This window comes from Pectinophora gossypiella, chromosome 26 (genome assembly GCF_024362695.1).
Source record: "Pectinophora gossypiella chromosome 26, ilPecGoss1.1, whole genome shotgun sequence".
NCBI classification, from domain to species: Eukaryota; Metazoa; Arthropoda; class Insecta; order Lepidoptera; family Gelechiidae; genus Pectinophora; species Pectinophora gossypiella.
In genome coordinates, this window is record NC_065429.1 from 6,634,748 (window position 1) to 6,652,765 (window position 18,018).

Here is an 18,018-nt window from a genome sequence, read left to right on the forward strand (position 1 = left end):
ATTTCTTGTCGGAAAATTCAAGAAAATTTTAGTATTTTTTTAAATTAATTTCCGTCCCATACATTTGCGACGGAAAATTCCACTTGATATCAACTCAGAATCATGGCCTCAATAATAATTATCCTTTAAAGTTTTCGTTAAGATGTCACTAACACCCTGTATATGACAGCAGTTGACAATCTAATATCAATAAATAAACATAGGGACTTCATTATTGTGGTGCGGTTACCTAAAAAAAAATTGTAAACGACACCACAGTGGTGCTGTTTCGTAGTGTCGTTGACAATATAATGGCGGTTTTCACTATAAAAGTCGATAAGCATATTGTAATACTATTCCATATTTTACCATAGAAATACTTATAGACAGCTTATTCTATAAACTCTTTAAAACAGAACACTGCACTGGTTTAAATTAAGAAGACTAGAAGAAGATAGGTACAGTCATGAGCAATATAATGCACCCACTTTAGGACTCTGTCGCATTAACATATTTTACATTTAGTGAGACTTATAGTTCAATTTGTCAAAAAAGTTAATGTGACATGGTACCAAAGTGTATACATATTAATGCTCGGGACCGTACAAGGGGGTTAGAGCGACATTGAAGCAATGAGAATAAAAATTAGAAGCTAAAACGTAGGTGGCAGCACTGTTGAGTGTTCCTAAATTTTGACAGTTAGAAAGAAAGAAAGAAAATATTTATTTCCATATTGGACGCCACATTTACAAACTTACATTACAGAAATAAAAAAAAATTGAAAAAAAAAACAAAGACAAAAAGACAAATAATACAGACATTAAATACACAATGGAGCCGCCCAAAATATAAAAAGGATCTCCCTCAGCATAATGCCGTGACACGTGCTTAGCACGGGCCGCGGCGCTGGTATTATGGGAGACCTATCGAACGTGAGCTGAAAGATGAGTTCTCCATACTGTCCAGCTAAAATTCGTGATAAATTGCTATAAAATGTGAAGCAACTTGCAGTATCCCGTCTGAAGGATGAGTTACGAAAAAGAAATGCCATCAGTTCGAAAAAGGAAGTTTTTATTGAAAATTAGTTTTTCTAAGTTTATTTCTTTCCGATATTTAGAAAATAAAATATCATCAGCCGTACGACGCCCACTGTTGGGCATAGGCCTCCCCCAAGGATCCCCACGACGATCGGTCCTGCGCTGCCCGCATCCAGCGGCTTCCCGCGACAATATAACACTATAATTTTGCATTGGGGCATTGGAGCAGCGTGGTATGCTCCATACCCCCTCCGGTTGATTGAGGGGAGGCCTGTTTCCAGCAGTGGGACGTAGTATAGGCTGTTTATGTATGTACTATAATTTTGCAGTTGAACGCTGCACAAAGGGTTATAGCGTAAACATATAACTAAAACAGTATCTTTGTTTACTCAAATAGTATGGGGATTTTTTCTATCATAGCATAAAAATCTTAATGCGGTTCACAGAATACACATATTTATCAAGTTTCAACAGTATAGCTATTATAGTTTCGGAGAAAAGTGGCTGTGACATACGGACGCACGGACGGACGGACAGACAGACATGACGAATCTATAAGGGTTCCGTTTTTTGCCATTAGGCTACGGACCCCTAAAAACGGCTTGACCGATTTGGCTGATACTGTCAAAATTTACGAACACATAACAGTTGCGACACCTGATGGGAGAAAAAGGCAGTTTTTATCTCCAAAAGCAATGTTGTTATTTGACATTTGCGCACTTTTATACCAATGCCAAATTGTAATATTGCCTTTTTGGATTAATTGCTTCAATGTAGCCTTTTGGACCCCCAGATTTCTATTTATTAGACAAGTCATAGAACAGATGATATAAGAACAACACAGTAGCGCCAATAGCAACGTATTAAATGCACCTAACGGGAAGAATTGGCAACTTTTTGACAGTTCCTTGTATAAGTAGTTGTATTTTAAGCGGTATTCAATGTTTGACCGCACAAAGATGGACTTTCCAATCAGCATTCCCCAAAAACACGATAGATGGCGTTGTTAAGTTTTTTCTTCGTTTAAACTTCTAATTTCACGAATATATAACAGACATATGCATCTTTTATCTCTGTTTTTGGGTATAAATGATGACCCTTTTTATTACACCAAGGTACAATTACAACTTCCACCCATTATTATTCTGATCGAAACAAAGAGAAGCAATATAGGTAGCAACATCATTGAATACATAATGTGTTCCAAATATCAAGCAACAGATAGTTTTATAATATATGTTTCTGCCATTACATTACATTTTTGAATAATTATGTACGCCAGCAATGAGAAAATAGATTATCACGTTAAAAGTGAACAACGCCATCTATCGTGTGTTTGGAGAACGTGCATTAGAAAGTCCCTCAAACAGGAGCGCTGAAGGCTTTCACCCGGAAAGTTAATTTGAAATAGTTTATGAAGCTAAAATATTTACAAATCCTTTTAAAAAAATTAAGACAAAAATAAAAGATAATTCATTCAATCACAGCAAGAAGTTGCCGTGGTCTCTGCTAATCCCATAGGGAAATAAGCATGAACTTAGGTATGTATGATAATTTTAATGTAATGAAAATAGAAAAAATATTCTACATCCAATGCATTATAAAAACTTAATGCGAAGGAATAATTTTGTTAATAGAATTAGTGACTAGAAGAAGACAGATATGATGGGAAACTGAAATCTTAACTTTTTTTAAATAGTCCGTAAAGGACAGAAAGTTACGATTAGCGCAAGACAGTGACAGAGCTTGTAACTCGCAAATTTTTAGTTAGAATCTGCATCATTGATTAATTTATTTCAAGCTAGTGGGTTTATATACTAGATACACCTCTACCTTTTTTTTTTGGAAAAGGTTTAACGGCTCTGGCCTAGTAGCCTTTTAAGCCAGTCATTAATTGAGCATATTACTACCCCTTCAGGGTTGCAAGCGTGATGCTGTTGTTACACACACAACGAAACAATCACGCCTGCATTCCCAAAGGGCTAGGCAGAGGTGTATAGTACAGTCATGAGCTATATAATATACCCACTTTAGGACATTTTGTGAGACTTACAGTTCAACTTGTCAAAAAAGTTAATGTGACATGGTACCAAAGTGTATACATATTAATGCTCGTGACCGTACACTACTACTTTACCGTACAATCTTCGCCAGCTATGTTAAAGTCCCATGTGATAGGGGGTCGAGCCTATTGCCATTAACCGGACACAAATATTAAAAACTACGTGATATTAATTAGGTACTTGACAGTGTCAGAGATAAATTAGAAAATGCAATCTACTATAGAAGCGACTCTAAGATGATCATAAATCAATTTAAGTTTTTTTTCGACTTATTTTCGAATTTTATTAATGAATTAAGTAACAATGTGTACGACGTTTGACCGCTTTTACTGATGACGTCACAGGACAGTATTTCCATATTGTAAAAAAAAAATTGCGAGGTTCGCGCTCAACTGGGCACCCTCAGGCCTGTTGTCTTAAACGTTGTACCGGGTGAGAGCATTCAGCGCTCCCCATTTGTCCGGCCAAGTAGTTAATGCCATCTGCGGCAAATCTACAATAAGTCACGTCAAAAAAAAATGCGTTTTGACGTTTCGTAAAAAGTATCTTATTTGACTGAGTTGTCAAGTCGCCAATTATGTACGATCCAAACATGAATTCAAACTCATAAAGTCAAATCCAGTGGTTCAGATCTCGACCCGGGTTTCGAACCCGCGACGCTGAGTTATCATGGATTTAAATGCATGTTAAAAAAATTGACACGGCCTTCGTGTTAATTTGAAGAATTCAGTTTCCCATCTGAAGAATACAACATTGGCATAAATTAATTAGTTTAGTTACAACTAAATTCATGGTATAATAAAACCAGCGGGCTTAGCACCGTAAGCGACGCTTTCTCGCCGCGACAGAGATCGTCTGTCTCTTTCTGTGCAGTACTGTGAGAGAGTGACGGGTGACGTATGTTGGCGCGAGAAACAGTCGCGCGCTTACGGTGCTAAGCCCGCGGTATGCTCAAAAGTGACAGCTACTTTCAAGGTTAGCCGCGCTGACGTCATATGGGTTGCCATTTTGTAAAAAATAAATTACCACGACTATTGTTTTTAATTTATTTTGCAAGCCAATTTTGAACTTTTAATAAAAATATTAAAGTTTTAATTGTATTTATATATGTGTCAAGTTATAGTAACTAATTAATCACGTTGTCAGTAATTTGCAATAATTTCAGTCAATTTAATTTTAGTAAAAAAAAATTAGTAAAGTCCTTGGAATGTGGGAGAAACCAATTTAATGGTAACACTTACGTCATCAGACGGCTAGCAATGGCGGATTGATGAGCGTATCTAGTTTTATTAAACCACAACTAAATTAATCATAACTAACCGTTATTCAAACCCGCACCTTACTAAATACATAAGTATATGTATGAATGAGACTTTTTTCAAACGGGGAGCGCAGGTTGATCCCGGTACCGTACTTGCACCAGTGAGTTAATTTACCAAAAGTGCAGTTTTCACTAACACAGTCGGCTCGACCATTATAGACGGCGATACGGCTCACCTATCACGTTGGTCTAACAGAAAGCTCGGTGAGGTGTGGGTGCTTAGTTCATCTTGCGAAGGATGTACCTTTGACTACCCCAATTGTATTGTAAAAAAACTGAATTAAAAATCTCCTTCATACTTGGTCCCTACTCCCTACCCATAAATATACTTAACAGAGCCTCAAAGAAATATTCTCAAACGACTAATCTTATTATTCAATAAATTATATATATAAATTAAAAACATTTAAGTAATTTGAATCGGGTAGTTTCCTACGTCAAAGGTAAATTATGAAATTCTGATTACAAATAAAGACGACAAAAAACGTTTGCTTTTTTCTATTTAAGGAACTTATTTATGAATTTTAATAATGGAAAATGTAATTATAAGTGCGCCATTTTGTCAAGTTTTTCTATGACGTCACAGGGTGCTTTTTCATACAAATTCTGTAGTAATTACGTGTTTTGACGTTTAGTAAAAAAGTAACTGATTTGACTAGTTGGAAACTACCCTATTCTTGCGTTTTCAACGTGTATGCTTTAAAAAATATTTTTTTTTAATTATTTGATAATTATTCATTCATAATCAACAAGTTTGAATCACCTAAAATATTCGAAAACTTTAACTAGCTCAGATATTTGTTTTAAACAAAAATCTGCTAAAATATGATTAAAATATTTAAATTCCGTAGAAAACCAAGTAATATGTACCGAAACATAAAAAACATATCTGGAATTATTAAATGCTAAATGTTATTTTTAAGGCGCAAAATATTTTTTTTTAAAGAAAAAAGGTGTTTTATTAGCCAAATTTACGACATAATATTTTTTTTAAATAAGTAAATGAAATATTTTGCCATGATTATTAGTTTTAAATCGACAAAAATAAATTAATATTTTTTACTTAGATATCTTCTGGTCAAGTTCAGAGAACTGTAAGTAATTTTAAATTAATTACTTTCTTTTTAAATAATAAGCAACATTTATACAATTTAGTTTAAAATCTGACATTTGAGCCTCTTATCAAATTTCCTTTGCCTCTTTTGTACAGTTGATATGTATAAGGCATTTTTTATCACTTTCGTTAATTAGCGTACAAGTAGATTTTATAGCAATATGTTTTTATATTATAATTTTAAACGTAATAATTTTGTTCAGATTATCAAAAGATTTCTTTAGACGACTTCCTATTTAGTTAATTTACATTATTTAGGGATGCATAGACATTTACTATCCATCCTAGACCGCATCCTCACTTATCCCCCAGTAAAGTAAGCTATTTATCTACTTGAAATCGCCTAAAGACCCCTCAAGCACGGAAAAATAGTCAACAATTGATAACTTTTAGGCAGTAAAAAGCGGAAAATCTGTTATAACTTCGGCACTTTGAGGGTTACAGAACTGGCTACCTCGACATTCCCTGCTTGGACATTTAGCGCTGACCTGTTATGCCGCATGTGGGATCTGACTAAATCTGAATTGACCAATGCAGCCATAAGACTTAGCTCTCCGGCTAGCACAGTCGCGCAAATTAAGGAAGCCAACCTGGCAGAGTTTTCTGCTGGTCTTTCCCCTGCTCCTTTGACACCTAGGATGTCTAAACAGGCCCCTTGTGCTGTCAAAACTGTACCTCCACCAACTGTGCCTACTTCCAAACATGGCATAGTACAAGTCATGTACAAGTCTTCATTATTCTCGCCGCAAGGCTCCATACTCGTTGAACAGTTGCTGCTTGTCACATTCTGCGCTGGATCCTGTCCTGTTGCTATGAAAATAGCTGTCACCATATTCGCTGCATGAGCGTTATTGCCTCCTATGGACCCTGCCAAGGCTGAACCAGATAGGTTTTTAATCTTGTTGCATCTAGCTAGGGTCTTTGCGTCGGTTTTAAAGACCGATCTTAAACTATCGCAGGATATCGTCGTCTCACAGACTACCCTCTTCCCTCTCCCTTTAACCCAGTTGATCGCTGCAGCTTTCTTGTCAGAGCAATAGTTTCCTGATAAACTGATGACTTCCATGTCTGGGAAGTAGGTTTTGAGGACTTTTAAGGCGTTTTCAGCGCCTTTGGAAACCATATTCATGCCCATAGCGTCTCCTGTTGTCGCTCTGAAGCGAAGATAAAGGGTAGCACCATCTACACCGATATGTATCTCTTGGAGACGCGCAAATCTTGATGTGGAATCGAAAGCTTCTTTAACAACATCGTAGTTGTCTTTACAATCCAGCCACTGTCTGCATTCGTGCGCTCTGACCACGTTTGGTAGTTTCACTGCTGGCGCTCTAGTCATACCAACATCTTCGACTACACTGGTCACCCCTCTAGTTCCAATCGCTTTAGCTCCTCGATTCGTTGAAGCTACCAACGCTCCTTCAGTTGTAGCCATTGGGATCATATACGCCTTTCCGTCTACAACCAAAGGCCCGGCGTAGCCTAGAGGTACCCCAACGTATCCTATGACGTTCTCGCAACACGCGTTTAGGACCTTGCTGTAGTCATAATTCAAGTAAGGCAGTTGTCTGATGGCAGTATCTATACCAAATCTCGATGCTACAACTCTTCGGCGTAACCTGACACCTCTTAAAGGATCTCCAACTACGTTTTCCAATCTGTGTAGAGGTATATGTGACTGTTCGACCAACATGATCACTTCTTCGTCACTTAAAGAAGATCCAGCGCCCTCTGAGCGGTAGATCTCGAGGCATTCTGCCATCGGACGCTTTTTGGCGTTCAATTTTGCCGCTGAGGAGCTAGGGGACAGCGTAGGCCATTCCAAATCCGGGTCAATTGGATCAGTTTGCGCTGCGGCATCAGCGCTCAACTCGTCTGATATCGAAAACATTGGCTTCCTAAAGGAATTCGTCTTTTCACTGACATCTGTGTTTTTGACAACCTCCTTGACTGTCAAATCGTTCATGTCGATCACCCAATTCCTCTGTTCTTCGAAAAACACGAATTTTATTATTAGAGCGAAGAGTAAAGTCGCTATCACTATGTAGTCTGCGCTGCCGGAGAACCATCTCAAGTACGAGTGGTAGACGCCATCTTGGGTTGCAGTGCTCAGGGTACCAGTTAGATGCCCTTCGTTGAGTCCACTTTCGTTCGACCAGGGCCATCTACTAGTCAAATGCACACAGAGAAGCCCTGCAGCCATGATCATCTTGACTCTCTGAACCACTGGATTAGGCTTCAACGCGTCTTCAGAAAACGGGCTGTCTGGCCCTACTTCTTTCCTTCCAGACGTGAAATCTGCTACCAGCGACAAACACGCTGGATAGAACGTCACGAAGACCAGATAATCCACCAGCAAAGACAAACAGGCGAAGGTACACATATGTTCCAGTCTAGGCACTCCGGATAACGCACCAACACCCACTAACAACACTGCCAATAAAGTATCCAAAGTTGCCGTTGGTCCTAGTAAGGACAGAGCTCTTCCAACACGCTTTCCCTGGTCTTTCCCGGCAGACCATCCAGCTTTCGCCATCCTGGCGCCTCTAGCGACATCGGCGACGAGTAAAAAGAGGAATGGGGCATCTTTTATACTGGCTAGCTCGTTGAAGAACAGACTCGCCAGCGCGCTGGTGAAGATAAAACTGGCAAAAGTGCTGAAAACTCCAGCAATGATTAGGAGGTATTTTGAGGCGATTTTGTGAAGGTTGGAGATTTGGTAGTAGGCGTATAGGAGTGCTGCGCAGCGGACAAAGGTCATGATGACTGCATCGGCTGCTTGGTATTCTGCTTCAAGGCCTGGGCAAGCTCTGGCCCAGCCGGCGCATCTTTCCGAGCGGTTGCCGACGCCGTTTCTTTCGACGCTCGCGGCGCAAGCAAGAAGCGCCAGAGTGGCGACAATGACCTCCCATTGGTGCCGGGCGCAGAACTCTCCGTGAGCCCCCCAAACTTTCATGGCTACTGGTGAAGCTGCGCTCAAGCAGCGATCTGGAAAGAGAGAACACACATTATAATGATTATTTTATTTATCTTTAACAACAACAACTGTGTTAAAAACCTAAAAACGTTTAACTAAAGTGATTCATATAAGAAAGCAATATCCCAATTTCACATTTGCGCATATAAAACTAAGTGCGCAATGTCAAATTGCAATATCGCTTTTAAAATCAATTGCTTTTATTATATTTTAATTATTTTTAGCACCCCAGTTCTTATTCATAGTAAATCAATGACAGTTAACAGTGTTATCTAAGTTTTATCATATGAGTCACGTTTCTCATTAATTTTTCGTGCTCAGCGGTGAAGGAAAACATCGTGAGGAAACCACATTCCCGAGAAATGCGTTTCTTATTTGAGCTGGTTTTCCCTTCGCGAGTTGGAAAGTCAGACAGGTCGCTTCCGTAAAAAACCGGACCTGTCAAATCTTCAGGTTAGGTTAGAGGACCCTGTGAAAAACGGGATGTTGCAAGGAGATGATGATTTTTAAATATTTATTTTTACAAAATAAGAATGCCATTTTTCATCTGTGTAGGTATTACAAGATCCGAAAAACTCAAAGCGGAGATGAAGTTGGTCACTTCTAACTTCAAAACCCATACGAGAGAAAAAGAAGATAAACAGATTAAACCGGGTTTAAGCAGGTAAACGCGCTCGGTCTGCGATTGTTGAAGTTAAGCAACTTTCGCATAGGCCGGTCATAGGATGGGTGACCACAAAAAAAAGTTTTCATCTCGAGCTCCTCCGTGCTTCGGAAGGCACGTTAAGCCGTTGGTCCCGGCTGCATTAGCAGTCGTTAATAACCATCAATCCGCACTGGGCCCGCGTGATGGTTTAAGGCCCGATCTCCCTATCCATCCATAGGGAAGGCCCGTGCCCTAGCAGTGGGGACGTTAATGGGCTGATGATGAAGCACGAATATGAGACTCCCTATATTTGGTATTGTTGATCGAAGGTCATCACGTCATAATATGCAGTATGTAATGTATGTATCAGTGTTGCAAACGTTAAAATAGCTGACCTCGGCGACAATAATCTCGGTACAACTGCTGACGTAAAATGAACAGGTATGCGGAAGGTTCGCAACTGTATTTCAAGATAAAAAATCGAATAAAAACATATAAGTTTTTTATGGAAAGAGAAATTGTAAAGGAACTTCCCGACTGGAGGAAGTAAGCGATGAAAAATAAATAAAATAAAGGCGCTAATTCAAAACAATACAAATACACTTTACTGCACCAAAAAAAAAAAAAAAAAAATTCAACCTAAGAAATTAATCGACTTTTCGCACTTTTATTACACCACATAGCATGGACACCATCGATATGGTCAACTGTAGTCTAACATCTGGCCACGACATAGACACCATTTAATTTTATTTTAAGTTATACCTGTCATTTTCTTACCCACTGAATAGGAAAAGGCACGAGTAATCGACAGGCATAAAATTTATCACGTATTTATTTTGGGCAAAAATCAATAACCCGAGTGAATTAAGTTGACAGCCCACGTCAAACGGGTCGCATACCAGTGAAATACCTATTTTATTCGCCCGGGATAATTATAATTCATTATAAAATTAACAGCTGTCAATCACCTGTCCCTCTCCTTTTCGGCGGATAAGAAAATGGCGGTTATAACTTAAAATAAACTTACATGGTGTCTACAGGAATTAGCGTGAAAGTGTGCCAGGATCGAAGCAAATGGAATACTAATTAAGCAGCGGCGGCCCTAGCAAAATATTTAGGTGGTGCGAGTCCTCAAAATGGCACCCCTCAGCCCCTTAAAATAAAAAAAAAATTTTGTTTATGGCCACCCGGTATGAGCAATTTAACCCGGTGAAGTTAGTTTGCGGCCAGAGCCTTTCTTGGTTGATTTTGCCTCCCTCCTCACTTCGGCGCCCGGTGCAGTCGCACACCTCGCACTGCCCTAGGGCTGCCACTGAATATAAGTCACTATGGTCTTGTGATTCACCGGCTTGTTTCTCAAACGGGAAGCGCCGGTTCGAGCCTAGGTACCGGACTTGCACCAATGATTTATTGATTTATCTTAAGTGCAGTTTTCACTAACACAGTTGCCTCGACCATTACAGACGGCGATACGGCTCACCTATCACGTTGGTCTAACTGAAAGCTCGGTGAGGTGTCGGTACTTAGTTCATCTTGCGATGGAAGTACCTCTGACTACCCCATTATGATAAATTCATGCGCTTATGTTATGTTTATCAATCGTTACGCGCGCCGGTTAGTGAAATCTAATGTAATTTTAATGTATATATACGTAAAATGTTTATGTCGATTCCGGTAGACAAATCTAATAGGGTTTTTGGCATTTTTATTGCGTCATACATATACATCCTGTTCTGTGGAATAAATTCAAATTAAAAAAAAAAAAAAACACCCCGTCCCGACGAGCTCTGACCTGTGCCATGTTTATCAAAACTTACAAGTCTACACATTCACAAGCTGCAAGTTACAAGTACGTGTAAATTACGTTTATCAAAAAATAAAAGAGGAATTGTAAAATACAGGGTGTTAGTGACGTCGTAACGAAAACTTTGAGGGACGATTCAGACCATGATTCTGGGTTGATATCAAGTGGAATTTTCCGTCGCAAAAGTGTGGAATTGCAAATAATTTAAAAAAACATGGATTTTCCTACACCAAATTCCACTTGGTATCAACTCAGAATCATGTATGGGGTGTAAGTGACACCGTACCGTATACTGAGGGGGATGAATCAGCTCATTATTCTGAGTTAATATCAAGTGGAATGATGGACAACAGTTATGGGTGATAGACTGATCCCTTGTCACCATCAGATTCATCATATCCATCTTAAGACTTCGTATCAACAATGGGTGCAAGTTTTTTTGACAACTTATAAGCCTGCCTACCCCATTAGGGATCGCAGGTGTGAGTTTATGTATGATGCATAGTACGATAACAAATAATAAAATCCTGCATTCAGAGCGAAGTACGGGTCGTGCTTGGCATTTCAATAAGCGTGCACCCTTGAAGACTGTTTTTAAGATTATTATTATTATTATTATTTACTTATTATTTATATTTTTTTTCTATTATATTGGCCGGATTGTTATCGAATCGAAAGTCAACGTTTTTGCGAAGAAGTTAATATAAAGTAGGTAGCATTATTTTATTAAAAACTGCAATTATTACAAGAACAAAGAAATGTATTATAAACAAGAATTAATTTTTAACTACCTACCTATTTAGAACAAGATTAGATTACCTACATAAAACTCGATAGCGAAAAGTGGTTAAAAGTGTGAGCAAATGGAAAACCAAATCTACTTAGAGGTTATATATATGAGTACGAATTTAATATTAAAAACAGCAAATTGTATCATTATGGAATGAATCACGCACGACACAAAGTCATTTACGGAGCGTACGGTCAGGAGCAATTATGTATACACTTTAATACCATATCACATAAAATTTTTGGACAAATTGAACTGTGAGTCTCACTAAATATCAAATATGTTAACGCGACATGGTTCTAAAGTGGGTACATGATATTGCTATGGCTGTACTTCTCACAGTCCTCGAGACCACCGTTTCTTTCGCTTTTGACGTCATAACAGACTTCATCGGCTGGACAGGTATTTCCACGAGTACATATGTGTATACACTTTGATACCATGTCCCATTAACTTTTTTGACAAGTTAAACCGTAAGTCTCATTAAATGACAAATATGATAGTGCGACAGGGTTCTAAAGTGGGTACATGATATTTCTCATGACTGTACACATTCGACGAAGCCCTGGGAGATGCGGGTCGAGTTGGGGAACGCATAAATCAGCTTCTGAAGTTCACACCCAGGTCAGGTGGAGGGTTCTGAGGGTCTGAGGTTCAGGTGCACTTCGATCTTGCGCCGCGACTTGTCAGGCAGCAAAACAATAATTATCCCCTCTGAACATCAGCAGTTCCCAACTCGAAAGTGCTTCCTGGCGTTCAAGAACAGCTGATGCCTCTGAGGAACTCCGACACATTGATCCCAGAGCCCTTGAGAGTAGTCTTAGGGTGGTATTAATAAACTAATCTCAGCTTTGAGACTGCACTCAAGATCATGTCAATGTGACAGTTCTCATATAAAAACAGAGACTTGAGCGTGATCTTGGCAGTCTCAGCTGAGATTCGTTTGAATCCCAGACAAGCCGACGATGCTCCAGGTCTCGGAAACTTACCAACACTACTCAAGGTTTACTACTGTTAGCACCCAATCCATGCACAACTTATATTTACTTGATATTAACTCAGAATCTGGTGGACAGTGGTGGTGAATCAGTGGAGCTCGGTGGCGCAGCGGTAAACGCGCTCGGTCTGCGATTGTTGAAGTTAAGCAACTTTCGCAAAGGCCGGTCATAGGATGGGTGACCACAAAAAAAAAGTTTTCATCTCGAGCTCCTCCGTGTTTCGGGCCCAGTGCGGATTGACGTGCCTTGTTAAGCCGTTGGTCCCGGCTGCATTAGCAGTCGTTAATAACCATCATTCCGCACTGGGCCCGCGTGATGGTTTAAGGCCCGATCTCCCTATCCATCCATAGGGAAGCCCCGTGCCCCAGCAGTGGGGACGTTAATGGGCTGATGATGATGAAGCGGTCATGAGCTGAATCATCCCCCTGAGTATTCGACACGGTGTCACTAACAGCCTCACACCAGTTTTCTATTTCTAATCTATACCGATAACAACCAGTTTGGTCGTCAACCAGCTTTCAACCAGCCATATTAACCTAGTTACCACATCTTCTAAGGTCATGGTTCTTCGAAAGTGGACTTTGGTCATTGACACAAGGTATAAAATAAATATTGTATTAGCAAGGCAGTTGTGAAATTCTCGCTAATATGCGTTAGCGACTGTCATTTTTTACATGACTTAAATTCAAATTCAAAAATATCTTTCTTCAGTTGGTAACATAGTTACACTTTGAATCGTCAATTTTTACATAACGAACGTCTCATCCGCCTAAAACTACTGCAGCTTCTCACAACCTGTATAGCCGGGGAAAAGAAGCTGCAAAAAAAACCTCGGCACTAATAATTTATTTATTAATACTTATTTTTGGTTTGCCTCATTAACAGAACAGCCTCCGTGGTCTAGTGGTTAGAGCGTTAGGCTCACGATCTGGAGGTCCGGGTTCGATTCTCGATGGGAACATTGTCGAAATCACTTTGTGAGACTGTCCTTTCTTTGGTAAGGACTTTTCAGGCTTGAATCACCTGATTGTCCGAAAAAGTAAGATGATTCCGTGCTTCGGAGGGCGCGTTAAGCCGTTGGTCCCGGCTGCATTAGCAGTCGTTAATAACCACCAATCCGCACTGGGCCCGCGTGGTGGTTTAAGGCCCGATCTCCCTATCCATCCATAGGAAAGGCCCGTGCCCCAGCAGTGGGGACGTTATTGGGCTGGTGATGATGATGATGATGCTAGTGTTTACCATTGGTAAGTGATAGAAAAACAAATATTTTATGTTATTTTTAAGAACTATACGAGTTGTGAGAAGCTGCAGTAGTTTTAGGCGGATGAGACATTCGTTCAAAGTTTTATGTTACCTACTGAATAAAGGTATTTTTGAGTTTGAATTTGAACTTGATAAGTTGCATAATTAATTAAATATTCCTAACTTGGACGTTTCTTCTTCTTTCTGCATTAGCAGTCGTTAATAACCATCAATCCGCACTGGGCCCGCGTGATGGTTTAAGGCCCGATCTCTCTATCCATCCATAGGGAAGGCCCGTGCCCCAGCAGTGGGGACGTTAATGGGCTGATGATGACGGGCGTTTCTTTGTACGGACCCGGTCAGTTACCGAGCACTTAGAGAAAATCCGAAGAGACAATTTAAATCGAAAAAAAAACTGACTCGGACGGGACCAAATTGGGGATGTCCTTAAAAAGGTCTAGTATGTACGTTCAACTCTGAACCGGCGTGCGTGTATGAAGCGATCGATGAATGTGGAGGAAGCAAGAGAAGTGTGTCAGGATCGAAGCAAAAAAACAGCCAAGGAATGGAATGGGCTGCCGGCGTCGGTGTTTCCTGAATCTTATAAACCTGGGGTCCTTTAAATCACGGGTGAATAGGCATTTTCTGGGTAAGCTCGTTCCAATGTCGATCTCTTCTTCTCCTGGTGGAAGAATGAAGTCAAGAGAAACCCATCTTAATTTAAAAAAAATAATAAAAAAAATCTATAGTCTCTGCTTACCTCGGTGGGAAATAGGTGTGAGTTTGTGTATGTATGTATGCTCAACAAAAACAGGTCACTAGTAATTTCTACAAAATTAAATGATCAGATAATATAAGCGAAGGAATGGTACAACCGCATATATTGACGTCAATAACTGACGCGCCATATTGTTATTCTAAACACGCAGGAAGCAAAGATTTGTATCTACAATATTATCATATTGTTCCTCTGGATGAAATAATATTCAAAATGGCTGCCATAGTCTTCTTCTATCGTGTGGGTTGTAAGGTGATTACCAACCTCATTAATCCTGGTGTCAGGGTTATTATTGAGCCGCCAAAGGCCCCTGACATGGCTCGTGTAACGACTATTTACTTACATCAAGTAGCTTGTAATGTCCTAACCAAACTAGGGATCACAAAGTGTTTTTTTGTCGTATGTCCCCACCGGGATTCGAACCCGGGACCTCCGGATCGTGAGCCCAACGCTCAATCACTGGACCACGGCTGCCTTAGTAAATAGGCTAGTTTCTAACTAGTCAAATCAGTCACTTTTTACTTAAACGCCAAACGTCATAACACGAAATTACTATGGAATTTGTATGAAAAAGTAACCTGTGACGTCATAGAAAAACGTGATAAAATGTAGAGTCATAATTACGTTTTTCTTGATTAAAATTCATAAATATCTTAAATAGAAAACAGAAAATGTTTATCGTCAGTTTAAGATCTGTTTTTATTTATTAATCAGAATTTCATAATTTATCTTGAACCTAGTATGGTCACGAGCATTAATATGTACACACTTTGGTACCATGTCACATTAACTTTTTTGACAAACTGAACTGTAAGTCTCACTAAATGTCAAATATGTTGACAGAGTCCTAAAGTGGGTACATTATATTGCTCATGACTGTACACAACCCAATTGTCTACTGAAGCACTGGACTAGCGTGTGAAGCCTTGTGGTCCTAATAAAGGGACGCAAAGTGACATTTGGTCATTTTTGAATTGATGATACCATTAGATTCAGTATAACAAGCTATATACGTGGGCCGTAGGGGGTAGGAGCATATCTCATAATCATCCTATGTTTATATGTTGAAATCAGAATCATTTATTCAACATAATTATCATAGATAAACTTGTTAAAGGTCAATTTAACATTTTTGAATCTACGACATTTCGCAAGGTGTTATGGCTGAGGTGAAGAAATGACAAGAAACTGCAACAGTAACACATCTTTTAAATTAATGTAGGGCTAGGTACATTACAAGTTATTTGATATTGAAATCTTAAGTGTAATAAATGTGTATATGTAGTGTGTATGTGTAATGTGTGTATGTTGTGAGGGCAACCGCTAAATAATAAGTTTTATAATTTATAATGTATACTATAACCTGTTAAAAGATGTTTTATTTTGTAATTTTCTAAGCAATTTATAAATAAAAAAGTTAAAAAGTCAAAGAATACCTATGTCAAATTAAATATGATTATTTAAAAGGTCAGGTAGGTATTAGTTCAACAATGAAATACCACCATGAAACAAAAAAAAACTTTTATAAGTAGGTATCATAGATTAATAATAATTATCTTGTTTAGAAGTAAAATCCTATTGTTTCAAAAGTTTTATTCAATAATTTGTAAGTACCTAAAATGAATATTTATATTAAATCAAAATAAAAAAGAACAGTTTCTGAACTTAGTTTCATCTGTATTTTATTTTTGTTATAAAGAATTATGTTAAAAAAGATTTGTAAAAGTATTTCCAACCAGGACTAAAAAGTATTTTAGGTAAGAAATTAATAAATTAAATATCTTAAGTAGGTATTGCATATTAAAGGACTATTGTCCTTTTTCCTACTACAATTCTCTGCCCCATACTAATTTCACTCGAAAATTCCATGTCCATGGCTCATATAAAATTATATTTTTTTTCTAAGTCCCAACTCATAGTGCCCCCTTAGGTACACTAGAACCGTCCTTTCACTTTTTCTATCAACAAAAACTAAATACTTGTTTACTAACACACTTATAAACATCAACAAATATATTAATGGGTAACTGTGTCCCCAAAGTAGGTCAATGATGCAGATAGTGAATGGCGATTCTAATAAACCGTTATTTTTTTAACGCGACGCCATTGCGCGCCAAACCGAAAAATTAAAACTTTATTAATTTCCAGTCCCGATAAAATGTACATTATAAAATACCTTACCTAATTACTTGATTATTATTTAACCATCGATCACGCAACCTAAAAAACCCTGACCTAACCACTCAAAACTGTGAACAATACAAAGTAGCTAGTGCTAAAATCTAAAACAGATTCTCTTCGCAATGAATTCAAACATTTTTTCTTATTATTCAAATTACTTGAATAAATAGACGAAAATGGTTATGTGAAATCTCGATTTCACTTTGTAAGGAAATAATTAAAAAGCCACTTACCAGCAGAGAAAAATAAGAGTTGTCTCAATTAAAGTCCTTCACTATTTTATCTGATGGCCAACTAATTATTTCACGAGGAAATAGCAAATTAGAATAAAATAGAACTGTGAAATGGAACTGACTGGAGACACTTCGCCATATTTAGGGTGAACTGACGGCAATAAAAGATTTCTACTATTTTTCGGCTGTCAAAATAAATGTTGCCATACACATGTTTCATTATCTACCCACTATTATATTAATTTAATACTTTTATAGATACGGCGTGGTAGCCTATATGGAAGAAATCTTGACTCTCTCTGTTAGATAGCAGGTTTGAATCCCACTGCATAAAGGCGATAAACAAAACTGCGATGATCTTCAGTCCGAATGTTCATCACTGCTATTACGTTACGTTTCGGAGGTATGTGAATGTGACTCAGTCTGTATTGGGCTGATTTTCCCTTCGTGGGTTGGAAGGTCAGACAGGCAATTATGTAAAAAACCGAAGCTGCAAAATTTTCAGATTACGTCCCTGCGGTCCCTGCGGTTGTTGTTGTTGTTCTAAACGATAGAGCAACTCTTGTTCTTGGTCTAAACGATAGAGCAATTCGGACCTCCGCGTTCTAAACCCGTGATTACAGTAATTTGACAAATAACGTATTGAATTATAATAAATATTCTCTTTGCAACAACTTGCATTTATCTCAACTATATAAGCAGGTACATAGAGACTATATGATCATTATTGTGTTCAAATCGTTAAACGCTATTTAAGTTATAGTTTATTGTAAATAAAAGCGAGATCAGTTTAGTTTCTTTATTTACTTGCTGTCAATAGGAACAGCACAAATATAGACACAACAAAGTAAAGGG

General features: G+C 38.5%; 2 protein-coding genes across 2 annotated transcripts in view; both read right to left on the bottom strand.

Annotated features, from left to right (window-relative positions):
* The window catches only part of LOC126378404 (gastrula zinc finger protein XlCGF26.1-like), a 92,045-nt gene that overhangs the window by 8,295 nt on the left and 65,732 nt on the right, over positions 1-18,018 (bottom strand). The gene's annotated exons all lie outside the window — the stretch shown is intronic.
* On the bottom strand, positions 5,338-17,308 carry LOC126378354 (3-hydroxy-3-methylglutaryl-coenzyme A reductase). Its single transcript, XM_050026627.1, has 2 exons — positions 17,164-17,308; positions 5,338-8,499 (listed from the first exon to the last, which is right to left on the bottom strand). Exon 2 carries the CDS (start codon positions 8,465-8,467, stop codon positions 5,930-5,932), a length of 2,538 nt encoding a protein of 845 aa, XP_049882584.1. The 5' UTR covers positions 8,468-8,499; positions 17,164-17,308; the 3' UTR covers positions 5,338-5,929.